The sequence below is a fragment of the Gymnogyps californianus genome, chromosome 8, assembly GCF_018139145.2.
Source record: "Gymnogyps californianus isolate 813 chromosome 8, ASM1813914v2, whole genome shotgun sequence".
NCBI lineage: Eukaryota > Metazoa > Chordata > Aves > Accipitriformes > Cathartidae > Gymnogyps > Gymnogyps californianus.
The window spans coordinates 12,255,962-12,275,939 of NC_059478.1; the positions used below are offsets into that span (position 1 = coordinate 12,255,962).

A 19,978-nucleotide genomic window follows, 5' to 3' on the forward strand; every position below is an offset into this window, starting at 1 on the left:
GCTATAATCTCAATAAAGACCTCCAACACCTGCAGCTGTCTCATCTGTTATTTTGGATGCTTGGTTTATAATTCCTCGATGCAACTCTGATACTTAAATTGTACGTCAAAATCTGTTGTATGCCTAGAACTATAAAAGACTTCAGATCTTTGATGCTACTTCCAAGTATCTGACTTTGCGGTGCGGTAAGTAATAATACAGCATCTAGAGCTGAAAATCTGTTTACTTTCTATATTGGACACACAGGTTAAGGTCCTAATGCTGCTTTGGGAGGAAAAGGTGACTTCTCATTGTTTGATTCCTCCAGTTGTCCATCTGTGGTCAAAGCTGGCAGACTATTTTTAATTAGCACTACAAATATTTAAACACTAATTTCCTTAAATGAATTTTATTAGAACTTGTGTCTTTACAGAGAGGATCTAGTTGTAAATCTGTCGGTTTATGTCCTAGCCTCTTGTGATTCTGAGCTGTTCTTATGTGGCAGGTCCCGATCCTCGCTTATATTTCCTAAAGGGAAGTCTTTTTCCTATATGTCTGCCTGGAACTGTAGACAATTAAAAATAAAAAAAAAAAATCCATGTAGAGGACGAGAAGGGGGAGGTGATCAAGTTGTTGGTGGGAGTCGCTGGGGCTTCCTCTGTTGCAGGCGTGCATGGTTTGGCTGCATCGCTGCTTCACTCGGGTGAGGTAACTGTGTTGTCACCCATAGCTGCGTTCTCCCTGCTTTCAACGGTTGTGTTCTTCAACCTGCTGCTCGTTTAGACGTTAATTATTCTCTTGGCTGCCTCCTCCCACACGCGCTGCCGGTCCCGGCTGTGCTGCTTTGCAGCTGCAGAGAGTCGCTGCCCGCTGGGCCCGCCCGCAGGAGCGGCGGGGCTGAGGCAGCCGCAGGCTGGGCAGCGCGAGGCGGCGCCGAGCCCGCCAGCGCCTCCCGCCGCCTGAGGGCCGCAGCGGAGCCTCAGCGGCCGCTTCTCCGCGGCCCCCGTACGGCGAGAGCGGCGTCCCCGGGCCTCGGGGCGGTGCCGGGCCTGGGGCGTGAGAGAGCGAGCGAGCGGCGTAAGGGGCAGGGAGTAGTGCGGCACTCCTCCCCGGCAGCGAGGGTCTTCGCGATGCGGGGCGGCTCCGGGCCTGGAAACACGCCGACACCGTCTGCGGCCCTTCAGGTACCGGGGGGGCTGGAGGGCGGGAGCTGGAGGGTGGGCTGCGGGCGGACCCTCGGCTGTGGGGCCTCGCTGAGGGCGGCGGCGGGGCCCGCCGGCGGTGGTGGGGGTGCCGCTGACTGGAGCCCGGTTGGCCGGGCCCGGCCTGCGCGTTGTCCGGGCCCTAGCGCGGTCGTCGCGGTGAACTGGCGAGGAGGAGCGGTGGGAGCGAGGAAGGGGCTGGAAGGCTGCGTGTCTTCTCAAACCGCGGTGTTAGTATCCGAGATAAACAAGCTGACAGCGAAGGAGGGGGAGAAGTATACGGGCTTTTTCGTTTTATAGCCGTTTCAGCGCCTGCAACGTACGGCCTCTAGCGTCGTCGGCCGGGGAGGCACGGCCGTGCCCCGGAGTCGGCCTCTGCGGGGCTACGGCTGGGGGCAGGCAGCGCCTGCGGCCGGAGGGAAGCGGGGCGGGCGGCCTTGGGCCTGTCGGAGCAGCACCGAGGTGACAACGGCGTGGCTCCCGCCCAGGCAGGGCAGGAATATCCTCACGTCCTCTGCAAGATTTGCCAGGGGAGTTTCTGTAGTGATAATGGTGCTGGACCCTTGTCTCGAAGCCTGGAGTTCTGCGCTGTTTTGTCCTATTTAGCAAGGCTGAACTCTGCGCTACGTCTGCTCGTAACTACAGCCGGTTATATTGATCTAGTTATATAATGCAGTTTAATCGTTGCATATTCTTGCCAGTGTTTTCTTTGGGAAAAAAATTAAGTGAAATTTAACCTACTTAATGGAGAACTGAGTTTTTAAACAACACCAGAGAATGCTTTTTTCATGTTGTAAGAGTGTTTCAGGTTTTTTTTGGTACAGCATGTTACATTCTGAACTAAACATTTTAATTTCTTGTTATATTTAGTGATACAGGATGCTGTTTCCTTTGGTATTGTGTGCAGTTGTGCTAATAGGGAGTGGTAAAGTTCAAGATGATGAGTGGATTGACCCCACGGATATGCTCAATTACGATGCAGCATCAGGAACAATGAGAAGACCTTACAAGGTAGAAAAAGAAAGGGTGCATGAATACGTGTCTCTCCCAAACAGTCCTTCAGCCACAGGCTGTTGAAAGATTGCCCTTAAATCGTGATATTAGAAAACGATAGAATTATGGCCTTTTTAAGATCTTACAAGGTTATATCTGAATCTACACACAAAAAAGTGTTGTGTGTCCATTGTTAAAATTGCAAGGAAAAAAACAGCGATCTATATTATTGTAGATAATTAGCTTAGGGCCTTTTACTGATGAGTTTCTATTGCAGACTGATGAAGTCACAGGAACCATGCTTTTTGTCTTTTCACAGGTGGTGATTGGTTTCTGCAGGTTGTGGCTCCACAGGTTATTTCTCTGAGAAGTACTGGGTTAAGCAGCTCTTGCTAGTTTCTCAAGTATAGTGTTAAATATCTTGAAAATTAAGTTGCTAGCTGATAAAAGTTGGGGGGGGTTAAGGTTAATGATTATGTTTACTTGAATTATCCAGTTCCCCAGTAATATGGGAATAAACCCCATTTATTGTGTGAGAGTAGTGTGAAAGTCAATGGTGTTTTGTAATGCTGGGCATCAGAGTTTTCAGAAGGAAGATCAGAATAGGGATTGAGTGCTGTGCTGTTAATAATTCATGAACATTGAGAAGATGAAATACGAAAAGCTAGTTTTAACAAGGCGAATCATCTCAGTTGTCTTGTATGAGGGGTGCACTCTACATATATCATGAGATGCATATTGTTTATCTGGTACATATGTGCACACATGGCACTGTGAAGTGCAGTTGGTTGTACGGGCACCCTTGATTTTTGTCATTCTTCAGCTCTCAAGTTTGGTTTTGCAGTCTTGAATAATACCATTTTAACACTTCACAACATAATTTTCTGAAGCTTAAAAAATGCAGACTGCACTATTTCTCTCCACAGAGTTCCTCCTCAGCCTCCACCTGTCCCATGTACACCTGATAGTTATTAGCATCCCTAAAATTCAGCAGCAAGCTTTGGTGTCTTTAAACTTGGTGCCCAACTGTTTCAGCTTTTATAAAAAAATACTAGGAGTTTTACTGCTGTCTCCCACGACAATGGAACTGCATCTTAAAGGAGAAAAATGACTGCTTTGGGTTAATCCATCTTTTCAGATTTCTTTTCTGCTCTGCAGTGAGAGATTTTAGGTAGGCAGGCTGTGTGGGCCACCCGAGTCCTCAAAACCAAACTTCGTATCAGCATGAGTTCACTGATTTGTGTGATGTTACACTTCCTTTTGGAGACTTTCCTCAGTGTGCCTACCTGGTTGCGTAGAAGCAGCACTGCTAGAACTAAGTCTGAGCGATTAACAGAAAAACCAGGATGTTTCAGAGTGAAGAGGGAACATGAAAGGAAAGGCATGCAGTGGGATTTTGTGTTTACTTTGGCTGGCTGGCTGCGTGGTCAGCTGGGCTGGGAATTTGTCTGGCTGAAAACTGCCCCTTTGCTTGCCGAGTCACTTTTTAGCCAGTCCAGTTATCTAATCTGATGCACTGCGTGGCTCACCAACACTCAGAGGAGGGGAAAGGGCAGGTGGGGGAGGACAGGGCAAGACCTCACCTTTTGAGGGCAGCATGCATTTAGGTAAACTTAAAGCAATTGTCCATTTGGAGCCTAAAATAACAGCAGAGAGGCAGCTGGAGTATCGTTGGGAGAGTATTAGCAGCAAAGATCAACGCTCAGTTTTTAGCTCCTTTTAAAGTGATCTAACTATAGAATTGTAACATGGCATATTGATCAAATTTTTTGATTCTAAAAATCCGTGTTTTTCTTATGTAATTTTAGGCAAACTATCATGACTCTGAGGATAAGACTGTGGATGCAGTCACTACTGAAATCTTACCAAGTTGTTCCAGGGAAGTAGATTCCTTGCAACAGAAGGTTTGTTATCGAACTTCAGAATGTTTTCCAGCCTTTTATAGTTTGTGCTTTGTGATGATGCTTTTCTGGATAGTATAGAGCGGGTGAATTGCTGGCATAATTTGTGAGAGACCATGCATTATGTAGGTGGAATCTCTTTATTCAGAGGAGAGACTGGAAGTAGTTTAAACTCAATTCCAAATTGCTGCTCTGCCTACCAAGGTCTGTTTCCTAAAATGTTTTATAGTGTAACAGAAGTTGATAGGAGCTACGTGCTTCTGTCCAGCGTCAACAGTTTAAACATGTGGTGTTGATGTTACACCATGCTGCCAAAAGCTAAGAAACCTGACCTTTCATTTTCAAGTTGTTCAGTTCTGTTGGATTTTAAGGGGCGAGCTGTGGACATAGAGAACACGTTTGTGGCTGGCTGTAATTTGCAGTGCTGCAGCTCTCAGAAGCCGCTGTAAGACCCCCACACTGCTCCTTCCTCTGAGATCAGGAGGATGCGGTGATGCTTGTGTAGCTGCCGGGGCTCTCACTTCCCTCAGCCTTTTGGAGACCCAATGGGATGTGTAATTTTAATGTTGTTTTAGTTACTTAATATTTTTTTACAGTTCTCTCCCCCCCCCCCCCCCCCCCCCCCCCCCCCCCCCCCCCCGATGTGAACTTAAAATTTAAGGAGATCCAGATCTTTAGTTTTTTCTAGTCTTACTGAGGTTAGTATTCAAACCGTATTATTAGCAGATCTGAAATCTCCAGTACTGACCAGTCCTATGGAAAGTAGTATCTTCAGCAACTGCATACACTTTTTATCTGGTGTACTAATCATGGGATTATTGCTAAACTGAAGAAATGTGCCTCTGTTAATCCTGAGTTTAATGTGTTGGTAGGGTTTTTTTCCCCCTATGAACAAGCTGGTTTGAGCAAGAAGTGAATAAAAGTGTCTTTACATTGCAGATTGCAGATTGTGAGAAGAGGAATGCCAAATCACGTGAAAGTCGTAGCTTTTATATTTTTAAGCGATACTTGAATAAGATTTTAAATGAAGCTGGAAAACTTGGCCTTGTAAGTATTTGAACAGTCATTAAAAATTAAATAAAATTCGTATTACTACTTTGTGTTTTTCACAGTTCTCAAATATTGATTAATTATTCTGGCATACTTTAAATTAAAATGAAGGGAACTGAATTGCAAAGGAAAAAATGATAGAAGTATGTGTATCCAGTATTGCTGTTAGTTAGCAGTGTTTGCTCAGGAGAGACAGTTGCCGTTTCATCTGTTGAGCATTCAAAGGAAGACTACGTGAATTCAGAGTATGTATCTAAATATCTATTGCTGGGATGCAGCTGTAGTAATACCCTGTTCAGTTCATGTTAATGGTTGTTAAACTTGAAAGAGCCAGATTTTGTTTGTTTGTTTGTTGAAGACCTCTTAGGCCTTTGTTTTAGGCTCGACCACATTAACCATCTAGGAATAGTAGCTTATTAGAGTTTGCGTATAAGAATCACCTTATTACTTTCTTTATTATATTGTCTTCGGAGATTTTTTTTTTCTATTCAGAGGTAGAGGAATAAATTTTTAGCAATAAGCAAAATTAATATTTAACAAAGAACATTATACTTAGCAATGTAAAATTTCTTATTTCAGTATTTAATAGCTTCTATCTGTATTACCCAGCCGTGATCGGGGCACACATAGCGCATTCGTAATTATTACTTGTTAATGAGAAGCGGTTCTAAAATTTTAGTAACAGGTGAGGTAATTCACTTCATTTTTTAGGTTTTTGTTGTAGAATTGAAAGAGTACAAACCAGTTGAATTCATGTTTTATATAGTTTAGAAGAATGAACAAAAAGGTTATAGAGTCATAGTGTGCTCCCTGTCCCATGTCTTCATCCTGCAGTCTGCTTCAAAAAGGTGCTGGGACATAATAAGGGTATATAATCACGTTTTTGCCTAGGGATACAGTTTTTGTATGTACTTCTATTTCCAAATAAGCAGCTTTTAACCATTGTTTTGCTTTGCTTTTAATTCAGCCTGAGGAAAACGTGGGCCACGTCCATTACGATGCTGAGATCATCCTTACAAAACAGACATATTTGGAGATCCTCAGGTTTCTCAATGAGGAAACTTGGCAGTCGGGTGCTGTGGATGATGCACTTAGTGATATTTTGATCAATTTTAAGCACCATGATTATAAAGCTTGGCACTGGAGATTTGAAGACACTTTTGGCATTGAACTATATAATATGTTTCTGGTAAGAGAAGAAGAAAGGTTTTTTGTTCTTTTTTAATTGCCGTTTTCTCCAGTTTATTTGTGCAAGTCTAGTCAATGAATATTACCACCTTAACTCCACACGTAAAGCAGTTCGTTCCATCGTACTTACACTGAGTCACTCTTTGTTTCATGGTTGCTGAAGGTAGAGGCAATGTATTCACTTGAAGTAAGAATTGAAGTTTTTTATTCCTGTGGTCATCTTTTCTTATTGTAGCTTTGTGTTTTTTTCTGGTATGCTTTCTTTTTTCTCTTCCTGTCTTTTATATCTGTGTTGCGTGACTCATTAGACTCTAGTACTTTCTTATCACTTAAACTGACAACTCATGCATTAGAAATTTTCCAGATTTGTCTCTTGTTCAAATAGATGCTGAAGCTGTTGGCTTCTGCAGCAGTTGGAATATATTTATATTGAGACAAGTATATATTTGAGGTCTTATAGGTCAGAGGTTTTTGTGAATTTTGTGGAAAAAAATTGTATAGTGTTGGAGAAGGAGAGCATGACTGTGTGATAATGTCATATTCTCTAAAATGGCATTACTAAGTGCTGAGCTGAGGATCTCTAATAAGCTGAAGCTCTCTGAATAAATCTTTACAGTTCAGAATATGCTTACATTTTATGCTGACATGATCTTGAAAGTAGCCTGTCTAGTTTTGAGGAGGTCCACGGAAGCCAAATGAAAAAAGCAAGCTGTCAGTAGCGTAACCTTGCTGTTAGGGGTCCTTGGATGGAAAGAGACTGTAAAGTGCTTCTCTGAAGTCTTGCTGCTGTTAGCCAGACTGTAACTTTGTCTCTTAACCAAACTGCAGGAGTTGGCAGCAGTGGTTCGGTAGTTCATACCAGGCACGTACTACTTAAGCACTGAATTACACCAATTTTATAATTTTCAAGTATGGTAGGTAACGTGATAAATATCATAAGGAAGAAATAACTAAATATCACAAGAAAGAAATTAGCAATTGCAACGTAAGGCTGTGATAGGAATGGCTATTAGTAATACTGTGAAACTCTTCTGCCTTCTACTGCTGTAGATATGCTGTGAAAGCAAGGAAAAATTCTCTCAACTGTTCTGTGTAAATGACACTAGTAAAAACAAAAGTTGGAAGTTCCTTCATTTGTACTGGCAGTAAGCTTGGAAAATTCCAAATCTGGATCATAATTTTTTCCTGTTTTCTTTTTCAGATACTCTTGTGCTTAGTGTGCATTGTAATTGTAATAGCTACAGAGCTCTGGACACGTATTCATTGGTTTGTTCAGCTAAAACGTGTTTTATTAATAAGTTTTCTCATCAGTTTTGCATGGAATTGGCTTTACTTGTATAAGGTAAGTTGTTCTGAAATCTTAATGGCTTTTAGGCTTAAAATGTTACCGTTATGAGGGAGTTAAGGTTATTTAGTTCCTTTCATTAGTTTCTAGACAGCAATAATTGCCTGCAAAATAAATAAAGGCATGAACGTTTTATTTTGCACGTGGACAGATACATTAGGCTTAAAGAACAAAAGAAACCCTGCCAACTTCTACCCTGCCGCAGAGGTGCACAAAATTCATAAAGACATAGAACTGTGATTTCACTGCCTGGGCAAGGGAGACGTGAACTCTGTCTAAAGCAGCTTGGTAGAAAAAGTCTTATGAAAATATATTGGGGGGGGGGTTCTTTCTAAAGATTCCGTGGCTGAAACTGTGTTTAACGTGTGATAGACCAGAGATAAATGCCTCATTAATGGTGATAAAGTAGCTGCCTGTACAATGGTATCGGTTTTAATGAGGAGGAATTTATGCTACTAGGTCATAGCCCAACCACAAAATCTTGGTCCTCACATCTTGTCGTCAGTTTAACTGCAGCTTGTCCGACCCAGGAATAGCGGAGTCCCAGAGAGTAGGATGGCTCTTGAACATGAGTGGACTGCCGTGCGGAAGACTTAGATTGAGTCAGTGAAGAATGTCAGAGTTTTTCAACAGATTATTTGACTTAATTTTTTCTATTTGATTATCAGTTGCAAACTCTAAGGCAAAATTATAATGAATACAGGTATTTGTTAATGGGAATTATTTAAAAAAATAAAAGAGAAATGTCCTGATGCTTTGATTAGTAATTGCATGGCAGCTGTCTCTGTTGTTAATCCAGAAACATTTTAAGGAAACAAGATGTTGTCAGATTACTTTGGCCCTGAACTTGTACCTTTGAATACTGGAGTTTGCTCTTTTGGTAATTCAGACTCCGTTTGGAGAATAACTCAGAGGTGGCTATCTTGGTAGTTTTTATCCATTCCCAGGAAGTACTTAGAATTTAACGCTGTTAAATTGTTTAGGTAGCAAACTTTTCGTAATATGGATTTACCTGGGTAATTATCCCAAACCTGCTAAGAGCAAACATCATTAGCCCAGGTGCAGTGCTGCGTGGATGCAGGTGTTCTGCGCCCAGCACCACCTTGGTTTATGTTTTACAAGTAATTCCTATTCTCCTGCAGCTGGCCTTTGCGCAGCATCAAGCAGAAATCGCGAAAATGGGGCAGTTTGATAACGTCTGTGCTGAGAAGTTGGACTGGGGGGAAAGTCTTATTGGTAAATACTTGTTTCATTATTTTGTAATAGTATTTAAGATCACAAAATATTCAGTAATAGTATCGAAGAATACTCTCGTTTCTTCATGAGTAGTACGTTGAATTTTCTTCAGCAATACCTGATTATGTGGTTTTACCATTTTTCCATTCCACAAGACTTTCTTTTCTAGGCCTTTGGAGGAGAGCTGATCACCAGACTGTGCTTAGAGCATGTCATGGTGTGATTTCTTTTCCTTATAACTTACCCTGTGAGTGTCACCCCAGCTCCCCTCCCCCAGCACCATTCAGTGCCGTTTATTGAAGATGGGAGGGCAGAATTCGAGAAAAAGATTTTTTTTTTTTTTTTTTCATCTGCCAGGCCTGCGAGTACAATGGACTTCAGGAATTAGATCTGTCACTACTTACTCTAGTGTTATTATTTTACAGAGAAAGCTCAATTTTTTAATTAGCTGTTACTTGTTATCCAATGCTATAGCAGGCAGATTAATGATGGCAACTCTTAATGAGTGCTTGTTATGATCTTCCCTTTATAATTTATTGGCTGTGATTGCTCTGTTTATGTCAGATTTCAGTGGTTTATGTTTGACTAAACTGAAATCAAACTACAGAAACACTGATGTCATAAATTGCTTGTTTACACCTTAAAAGAGTGTAAGGTGTAAGTAAAAGGAGTAAGATTTTCTGCTTATAACTAAAATATCCCTGGAACTCTAGCAATGAAAATACACATTTTTAATCTACTTGGAGCCTGGCAGATGAGTAATAACACTCAGAATTACTTCTGTTCCAGTAGCTGTGGACAAAATGTGCTAGATCATAGTTCCCACAGTCAAGACTTACTTTTCTTCTGAGGCTTCTAGGGACTAAGTTCATCTAATAAAGAGAACTTTCTTGACTAAACATGGGAAAACCTCAGTTCCTTCTTTCCAGCCTTCCCTCTCCTTCCTGCATCCCCATGACTGGATAAACTACACTGCCAAGCTAATCTCAGATTTTTAAAAATAAATCTGAGCTTTGAACCCTATCTAGAAGAGTTCTCTTCCATCTATAATTGAAATGCTACTTTCTGTATTACTACTGTGTCATAAAATACATTTTTAAAAAGTAGTAAAAATGTGTCTCCTCTTTGACTACAGAATGGCTCAGAAGTAAATGGACGTTTCAGGACGATCCCTGCCAGAAGTACTATGAAACTCTACTAGTAAATCCTGTTTTGCTGGTTCCACCGACAAAGGTATACGCCAAGCCTAAGAGACTCTTCATGTTTATGTTTGTAATCCATGACAACACTATTCTTCTATTTGTATTTTTCTAGGCATTGGCAATTACTTTCACCAACTTTGTCACTGAGCCTTTGAAGCACGTAGGACAAGGTATTGGTGAATTCATCAAAGCACTAATGAAGGAGATACCATTTATTCTGCAGGTTCCAGTGCTAGTTATGATGGCTCTGGCTGTCCTGGTTTGTATACATTTATCTTATATTTAAAAGCTCAGTTTTATTTTTTATATATTAAACTTATTTATATTTAAGTATTATTATCTATTATAGTATTTATTTCTTATTTGTAGTACTGAACAGGTTTCTTAGCACAGCTGAAATTATTTCTACAAGGGCATTTTTTCTTGACAAAATCTTTATAGTACAGTTGGTTTAGCAATTAAAATAGGTAAGTTTGTATTTAAACCACATCTCTCCCCCACTCCCCAAGTGGGATAAAATAGCATTCAACTGCTTAAAATCTTAGACTCCATGACAGTTTACTGCAGCTTAGTTCCCATTTCTTCTTTGTGTCATTACACAGTGATGTATATAATTGGCATTTTGTACACTAAAGCATTGAGTTAGAGCCTTCAGCATCTTTATTGTAGCACCAAAGGTGAAGCTGCATCCAGTCTGGCCGTTCCTGCAGTGTGGTCAGACTGCAGAAAGGTTGACTTTTACTGTAGCCGTTCTGATCACCAGAGCTTTTCTTTCAGTGGTTTTCAGATATGTGACTTTGAATTCTGTGTGGAAACTGTTGGCTGCAAATATCGGGTGGTTTATTCTTTTTTTTTTTTTTTTTCTTCTTCTTCTTCTTCTTCCCCTCCCCCAGGCTTTCTGCTATGGTGCAGGATCATCAGTGTCTACCATAAGATACTTAACATCTTTTCAGAAGAAAAGTCTTCCTCCACCTGACAGTCAACAGGCGAAAATAGACTTTGGGCAATATGATGGGAGTAAATCAGATGGCTGTTACTCACAGAAGCTTCCCTACATTTATAGAGGACCTTATGACAGAGGAGATGCTCCTGTGAGACCAGGAAATGGCAGCAGAAGTCCTGACATCGTGCATACGAGCAATGAGCCAGACACGCAAGTAGAAGAGTCTCACAAACCAGAACCTGCTGTATGTTAGTCCTGGTGCTCTCTGAGCTGGGATTACATTTAATAGATTTCAATGTCATCTGCTAGAACATGTTTAAGCAACAAGCTTAAGCCAAATCTTGGGGAGAGAGGAGTTAAGGAAGTACCTGTTCCCCTATAGAACAGTTCGGTAGAGGTATCTTGGGCATGTTTTGTTCTGGAAAAATACTGTGCGATGGCTAACTGTGGCAGGAAACCACTGAATTAAAACTCTACTTTTATAGTAAAGACTTAAATAACTTCTGTTTTGAGAGATCAGTACTTATGTCAGCCTGGGCAATAACGATTACCCACAGAGGAAAGGCAGGGAAAAGAAGCAGTGCTGACTTCTCTGTAAACTACAGAAAATTAAAAACAGACTTATACTCTAGCTTGTGCTTATTTACCTGTCTCCCCAGGAGAAAAAGATACCAGTCGTGCTTTGTGGGAGTTCTGCCCCTTGAGCTGAGATGCACCTGAAGCAACAGATGCCATCGCTTTGGATTGCTTGATTAATAGATTATTATTAATTTTTACAGAATAGATTGCACACTGAGTCTGAAGTTTGTAGACCAAAAACTATCACAGCTGAAAACCTCACTGAAGAACTTGCACTTGAGCAGCAGAAACAGGAGACAGGCAAAGCAGAGCAAGAGATGGGAGAGAATTGTGATCCTAATAAAAACCTAGAAGGGAAAAGTTCTGCAATGGAACCATGTGAAGAGAAGAAAAAGAGCAGTTCACGTGATTCGCAGGAAGGAGACTAAAGAAGCCCCAAGCTCTGCTGTAAGTTTTGTCTAATCTTTAGTTGTCACATACTTGCTAGTTCTGCTCTAGTTCTCAAATGTAGAACATCGAGCATCAGTAAGCTGATGCGAACTCATCTTTGGTCAGAGCATTAATAAGCATAGGCGGAAAGTAAGTAGAGTTTTAAGAACTGAGAGACTGAGTATATGTACTACTTCTGGAATGTGAAATAAATACGTTGTTAAGAAAGATAATACAACTTCAAGTGGCCAAGAAAACAGGCTTGTGGGGTGTTGCTGCTTGTTTGAAATCAAGTTTGTGTACTAGGTTTTGAGTAGAACTAGATACTCGGTGGTGGGAAAGCACTGATACTCTGTGATCTAGCAAACATAAGCCTACTCAGGTAACTGTCAAACAGCTTGAAGAAAGTTGCTGATATTCACGTAACTCACATGAGACATCTATTTGAGCTGCAGTTAGTCTTGGGACTATCTTTTTTTTTTATATTCTTTAAAATCAGTTTGCTGCTTGTCAGCTCAGTTTTAGGACAGCTTGATGACTTTATTTTAATAATTTGCAGAGGAGTGAGAAGCTGATGATGTATCAGATGTTTTTTAGGGCAATTCAAAGCTGAATGGGGAATAGGAAGCACTAAGTAAAAGTACCAAAGATCAGCACGATAAACTGATGGTAACACATGGTTTTTTGAAGAATATTCTGGCATTTCTCCATAAAAGCAGAAGGAGGACAGTTTTAGTTTCAGTAAGATTCAATTTCAGTGCTAAAAAAGCTGCAAGAGAATGTCTGTAAAACTTTCAGTAATTGTAAAATAGTTTGAATTATGTGGAGCCTGTGTCTGTTTAACTATTCTTACAATGCCCTTTTACTCTGAAGCTAAAGTTAACTGTAGATTCTTCGCTAGGGGTATAATACTTCAGTATTTATAAATGATGTTATTTTTTTATTGAAGTGAACAGTTTGCCACCTTTGGTGTTAAAATCAGTGGCTTCTAACTCAAGATACCTATGCTTAAAACAACATATAGCCCTCGGGTTCCCAAGAACTACCTCAGCATAGCACATCCCTATCAAGAGAAGGAGAAGTAGAAGTCAAGTAATAAGCAGTATACATACATTTACTGTTTGTAACATTTTAAATTCAATTACTGCAGGAATTACCTGACATCTGTGGTAGTTCATGCCAAGTACCTACCACCCCTGTGACTCCCTGGTGCATGGACTACTACTGGTAGTGGACATGTACCACAGAGTCTATAGAACAGCATTGGCAGCTGTTACTGACAAACAAGTATATCTTCTTAAAAATTTCTTCTGATTGATTGTAAAACTGTGCTGAGTAATACAGGAAACACTTAACTAAATATTACCAATAAAACCCAGCGTGTTTTGAAAAGACTATTTTTGTATTAAACAGAATTAAAACTAGGGTTTGATATTTTTTTTTTTAAATAAAAATGATTGTTTCTTCCAAACTGTGTTTCTGCAAAGACAGACTAAGTACTGAAGCTATTTCTCTTTTTTTTTTTTTTTTATTTTTAAAAAAAGTATAAAAGAAAACAGGACCTTTTTTCCAGGGAGGTACAAATCAGAAAAAAAAAAAAAAATCAAGTTTTCTTTAAAAAGAACATACAAATTTAGGTCTTAGACTAGATGGAGACAGTGGTAGAATCAGCAATGAGAATACCCTGACAGGTACAAAAATTCCTATTAACGTTCATAGACTAGAGGCAGTTACGAGGGAGATACAGTAATCTCTGTCTCAGACACTGCTAAAAGCAGCGGCAACTCTAACTGCTGGTCACAAGTGTGATGCTGCTGCTGTTTATACAAAAAATTATTAGAAAGGGGACAAAACTACTAATTGCAGTCTTCTGTAAAAAGGCATGTATGTTTTTCCAGCAAACAAAAATGATACCTAAGATGCTACTGTACAGTACGCGCCTGTTTCCTTCTTCAGCTAGAATTTGGTCCCTTTATAGTTGAGGGTAAATGGACTCTTTGTTCATCCATTCTCTTAGCTTGTGATCGTAAAATCAGGCTGAAAAAGTCCTCATCTGGTACAGTTGGTCCTTTTGCAGATGATGGAGGAGCACATCTTTGATCATCCAGTCTGGAACCCTACAGACAGACCAAGCAATAAAGCTGCATATTTACAGGAATATATATAATAAGTGAACAACATGAGTGAAAAATTACTAAAAGCCTTTACTTTCAGATTTAAAGCTATTACAAGGATTTAATTTGTAAGTTTTGTTTCAAGTTAAACTTCTCAAATGAAATTAGTAAGTTAAGAGTGCAAATGTAGCTAAAATGGTTCCTCCAAACCACCTGTCCACATGTATCTGAAAATAAAACCCCCGGTTTAGTTCTTGTTCATATTGCAGAATGAGATTTAAGTGTCCTTTGTCCAGAAGAAGAATTTTAGCACTAGTACATGGTATTTCTAGTCTCGTACAACAGAAAAGACAGTTGTCTTCCTTTCCTTATACAGGGAGTAAAAAATGGCCACACCGTTGTTAGATCTGGAAAGGCAATATTGAAAGAAAGTTTTCCTCCAAACTCAAGACTGGTACATTTTCATCAGAATGTTACGGAACAGTTTGCTAACACCTCTGAGAGAGTTTCAGTGCTCCTTTCACACAGCCACCCCTCCCGGTCAGATTTTCCAAGCATCAGCCTGTCACACTAGGTCTGGCTGTGGACTGCAGCTTGCTTTAGCTGGGAACGAGTATTTCTCAGCAGCGACAGGCTGGAGGGGAATGCGGTCACTTCAGGAAAAGCATGGCTTTCAGTGGTGGATGGATGTTGGACAGAGTCATCTTTGAGACAAAAAGTCTCAAAAGTCAGCTGCCCTTTTGTGCTTCTGTTTGAATCCGTAATGATTGAGGGAATTAAATTTTTCCATTCCTTTCTCAATAGGCACAGTCAGTCATTGCGTTACGTTTGCTACATATAGTGCACGTGAAGAGACAAAATCTATCGTATTAATCTCTAGATTCTTTGCTTGACTCAAAGAATTAAACAGACAAGCTGCTAAAACAGAACATGATATTTCATCAGGTTGATGAACACTGTCATTGTAGACTCAGTTCCAGGTGCTGCTTCCCACCCAAGCTAACATACTTACCTTTGGAGAACTCACTATCCGAATTTTGTATTTTGAGATCCTTATCAACCCATCAGGTAAAACACCAGGTCTTTTAAATTAAATTCTTTTTGGTCTAATTGGTATATACCATGCTCTGATGACAGTCAGACACCTCACTTGTATATTGCTATGAACTATTATTTAAACTTAACATAATTGGAATGATGATCCCTATCTCCACTGAAACTTCGATACTGAATTCTTTCATTTGGTAAGTTAGGATTCTTGGTATATGAGATGCCCTCCTAACAAGCCAGGTCTAAACACTTTTTCTTAAAATCACTTTACATACTCCTTTAATAGCCTCACTTGTTTTCCTTCACTTTCGCAGCATTTGTTACTTTAAATGGTTAACATGGTATAAATACCAAAATTGCACTTACTAGACACTGGATAACTTGGAAAAAAAAAATCAAAACAAGAAAGAGAAATTGTTAAAAAAACCCAAAACCAACCCACCTAATTTTTTGTTCTTTATGTTCTTCCTTACCCGCCAAATCAATTTGTATCTTAAAACACATGATAAGCAAGGTGGCTTACTTGAAAAGACTAAATAGCAGGATGCACAAATCAAACCCCCAAAGACTCAGAATCTGAAGAATTTTTGTAAAACACTTACCTGGCATTTTATCAATATATCAAAGAAGTCATCATCTAGTTCTCTGTTGTTACTTGCCATGAGGTGACCCAGGACTGACTGACTGTTGTGTTGATTAAGACGAAGTCCAGGTAGATTACTGAAGCTAGCGCGTTGGTCATCCAGCCGGCGGCTCTGCGAGCTAGCAAGTAGGTCTAGAAATTCATCTGTGTGGGGTGAGACTACAGAAGTAGAAAAGGCTGGGGAGGAGGAAGAAAACAAGTTAGCCTAGAAATAAGTTCCCTTCCATAATAAGTCTTGCATGCAAATACATTTTTAAAATAGTATTTGTCAGGAACTAAAGTCAGATATGGATTTTACTTTTAAAAAATTACATTTTCTCATTGTTTTAGGTGGAGTAGAGGATGTTGCCACTGAAGCAGCTGAGAATCTGTTCTTCTCCTGGAAGTAGCATCTCTGATCATCCATCCTGTTACTCTGGAATCGACTCAGCAGATCAAAGAACCCTTCATCTGCCATTGTCTCTCGACTGTTTTTCTGAAGAGGAGAGAAGAGTTAGGGGTACTTTGAACTCCAGAGTACCTCAAACTAGGACAACTGCATCACGGTTTCTTTCCAGTAATATGTTTGGTATCTGCATATCTGAAATCCATTAAAAAATTCATTTAGTCATCCATTTCTATAGACAGAGATTTATCATAAGAAGAAATGCTCATAATACAGCAAGCATTTTTGGAAGGTAAAATGTATCAGAAACATTTCATTCTCTGAAACAGAAAGAAACAGTACTCTGATCACTACAACTGGAGTTACTCCTCCTCAGCCATGAATCCACCAAAACCCCCAATGCCCATGAAAGAAAAGAACAAGAACAGCAATGAACAGTTTCCATTGTCTCTTCAGGTCTATGGTCAAAAGCACTCATCTCTCATCTAGATCACATGACTCAGTTCTTCTATTTTTACCTGACTTCTGTCAAGAGTCCAGTAACCTAAAAAATATGTCAAAAATATCTCCCACTGTCTGAATCAGAAAAACAAGATTTTTTAAGTTTGGAGAAGCAGGGTCTAGAAGAGACCAGAAATAAAATGTATGTGTAAGCTGAGCTGTAACTTGAGAAAATCCACCAGGAAAAAAATGTTCCAATCGAAGGAAAAGCTTAAAGCTGGCACCACCCATGAGGCAGCTGTAGAATGGCAGGTTCTGCATCGTTTTACAGAGCCGCAGTGTTTAAAGCAAGTAAAACGGAAATCGACAGCTGCAGGAATGTGTTTTCCATAATTTTGATCAGACAAGATTAGTAAAGGCTGTGATCTCCACAGCTCGCCAAACCTACCCTCTGAGAGTTTGGAAGTCGATGATCAATAGAATTACTGGCATCCTGCAAAACTTTGGAAGCGGTGCCGTTTTTGTACTTTTTGCCTTTCAGTCGATTTACAAAATGCAGTTTTGCTGAAGGTTTGGCAACCAGGGGTTTCTGTTTAGCAAGAATCTCGCTGTTCCAGTTCTGAACCTAAGAAAACAAGAGTCATGAAATTAAGCCTTCTAATTACCTATACTGTTACCTCTTATTTGCTGCTGCTTCTCCTCCCCAGACTGAAGCAGCTTTTACATTATTCAGTTTACCCAACCATGAGGATGTGAAAACGTAGGTTTTGGTTCTATTACTTGACCTACGATTACTGAGCTCTTGTTCCCTGAAGCAGGTTAGTACTGTTACTGATGACTCTTATAACTGAACTGTAGTGTGACACCTGATTGATTAAAATGTGGTCAAATAGTATATTTAATCAAACACGCTGAAGTTTTCCTTGCTGACTGCAGTGCAGGAGATGTCAATGGGAATGCTACAATGTAGACACAGCTGGCATTTTCCACCTGACAGTCGGAAAGCAGAAAAAAAATTTTAAAAAAATCTATAGTTTTACAAAGCGTTAGAGCAAAACAAACCCTTATACAAACCCAGATGACACTCAGCCAGTCTTCTATGAAGTCCTTGATACACACAAAATTCCCAGTAAAGATTGAAAAGGAAGAGGGAGAAGAATGCCAGCACAAGAGCAAACAGGAATGACCAGCTCACTTCACTGAAGAACAGAATGGATAGCTTTATCAACCTGACAGATTTTCCCTAAATTCTCTTCTAAAATAAACAGAATTATCCACAAAATCAACAGCTTTATCTACAACTGACAAACTCTTAGAAGAACTGAATAAAACCCCCATTTTTTTCTTGATTCAACATCAGAAATTGTGAACACAGTCACAAATCTTTCAGCAACACTGCCTACCCAAATGGATTGCCTTTAAAGGCTTATTTAAGATCAGCACACAGATTCCAACTCCAAGAAGATGGCATCCTGTACAATCAAACCATAATGCTAGGGTCATACATTGTTCTATATAGCAAAGACATTAATGGAATGAATTTTCAGAATCTACTAAATGAGCACCTTGAAAAAAGCCCTTTATAAGAGCTAAGCTGCAATACTGGGTTAATACTTTATTACAAAATCCACACAAATCGTTTTAGTATATTTAGGGCACAGACTATGTATTTTAAAAGATATCACAGATAAATAGATTCAGAGAGTAAGAAAATACAGCTGATACTAGGCAAAAGCTTAGAGGTTCCCTGCAGAGAAGTCACCCTGGACTAAACCCAAGATCTTTTTAAATCAGTACACAAAGAGGCTCTTGAGCATCAGTGCTGGCTTCAGCTGTACCAACTGTCCAGATGTAAGCTTTGAGATTTAATTCCCTATTTGACAAACATGATGGCAGGCTTTGCATCACTTGAGGAGATGGGAATTGGATATCCTAGTATGGAGGGAAAAATAGCAATTTCAGCCTGCCACTGGAGTCATTTATGTAGAACTGCCTGCCCACCGTTTAAAGGCAGAATTTGAAGGAAATCTCTCAAAGACTGACACAAGGATTTGAATCAGGAACTCCCAGCTCCAAGAGATTTCTCTGAGCTTGGGGGGAGGTTACATTACCTATCTGGGACTCAGTTTCAGCATTTCGGAAATGGCATCCGTACTCAAGATGGATACTGAAACTCCTAGTGGCTTGCAAGTTGGTTGAAATCCCAAAGTGAAAAACACAACATGTATTTTAAGTGCCTATAAAACGACTGTAACCAACAAAAAAACGTTCAGAACAGCTGAGCTAAAGCTTAGGAGTTCTACTCTGAATCACTTTCATGCTGCACCCTCAAACCACTTTTAAAGAGATGAAAGGAATTGCTTTGGCGCACACTGCAGGACCCCATTCTTTCTTATTTGTGAGGGGAATAAAGGAAGCTTTCCACAAGCCGTTACAACCATTATATATGTAAGATGCTGACTGTTACCTACATGACAAAAGTATTATTTGTTAGAATTGTTAGACCTGCTTTTACCCAACTCTTAAGATCGACTAAATAATTAAAAAGGGGATGTGAATGACACATCAACGTTCTGCTGAGTTCTTTCAAAGTTGTTAAGTATAAAACTTCTGACTATTAATCACTGTTGAAGTTAAACCCTTAGAAACATTTCATTGCAGTCTCCTTAGAAACATTTCATTGCAGTCTCACCGGCAGAAGAGAAAGAAGGAAAGTGCCAACCTTTTCTGGTGTTAATTTCATAAGTTCCATGTTCTCCATACTGTGGCGGCGTCCTACTCTTGGTCTGGTACCTTCAAGAAAGAATCAAGTTCATCTTTTTATCGTTAAGATTTATGGTGTCACCTCCAAAGCTGTAGCTGTACTCATCTAAGGTCCAAGGTACAGCAATTTTGAGTTCCAAAACAGTGCAGTTAAATATATCAGCAGAGAATAAATAACCACTAGTAAAAGCAGCCTTCAAAACCACACCGATCTAAGCTATGTAAGTCGCTTTCATGGGACACAGAGAAGGACCATGGATCTTTGAACAGAGGAACATCAAATGAACTGGGTTCTACTGTAACCCCCAGTGTCACTAAGATGGAAGGAAGAAAAAAAGGAAAGACATCATTTGGCAGCAAATAGATAAATCTCCCACATTAAAAAAAAAAAAAAAAAAGGAAGGAACAATTAGAAACATCATGTGAAGAAGCTGAGCAGTAACCTGTGATTCACAATGTAAATCCTCCAGAAAAGGAGCTGAAGGGTCCAATACTCCAACCTTTTTTTGCTGGTGGGGGGAAAATAAACCCACAT

General features: G+C 40.0%; 2 protein-coding genes across 4 annotated transcripts in view; one reads left to right on the plus strand and one right to left on the minus strand.

The window, feature by feature from the left end:
* The first annotated feature begins 992 nt into the window (after window positions 1-992).
* On the plus strand, window positions 993-16,468 carry CLCC1 (chloride channel CLIC like 1). Its single transcript, XM_050901359.1, has 12 exons — window positions 993-1,163; window positions 2,052-2,192; window positions 3,983-4,078; window positions 5,015-5,122; window positions 6,093-6,314; window positions 7,515-7,655; window positions 8,801-8,894; window positions 10,030-10,127; window positions 10,209-10,355; window positions 10,990-11,283; window positions 11,819-12,065; window positions 16,185-16,468. Exons 2-11 carry the CDS (start codon window positions 2,061-2,063, stop codon window positions 12,044-12,046), a joined length of 1,560 nt encoding a protein of 519 aa, XP_050757316.1. The 5' UTR covers window positions 993-1,163; window positions 2,052-2,060; the 3' UTR covers window positions 12,047-12,065; window positions 16,185-16,468.
* Window positions 13,581-19,978, minus strand: part of GPSM2 (G protein signaling modulator 2) — a 31,589-nt gene continuing 25,191 nt past the window's right edge. For 2 of the 3 annotated variants that reach the window (XM_050901356.1, XM_050901357.1), the window contains 5 exons: window positions 19,403-19,473; window positions 17,129-17,305; window positions 16,167-16,329; window positions 15,814-16,031; window positions 13,581-14,164 (listed from right to left, as the gene is read on the minus strand). In XM_050901356.1, the coding sequence (XP_050757313.1) occupies window positions 14,000-14,164; window positions 15,814-16,031; window positions 16,167-16,329; window positions 17,129-17,305; window positions 19,403-19,473 (794 nt within the window). In that variant the 3' untranslated portion in view covers window positions 13,581-13,999. The remainder of the gene's footprint in view (window positions 14,165-15,813; window positions 16,032-16,166; window positions 16,330-17,128; window positions 17,306-19,402; window positions 19,474-19,978) is intronic. The other variant, XM_050901358.1, reaches the window with a different exon arrangement.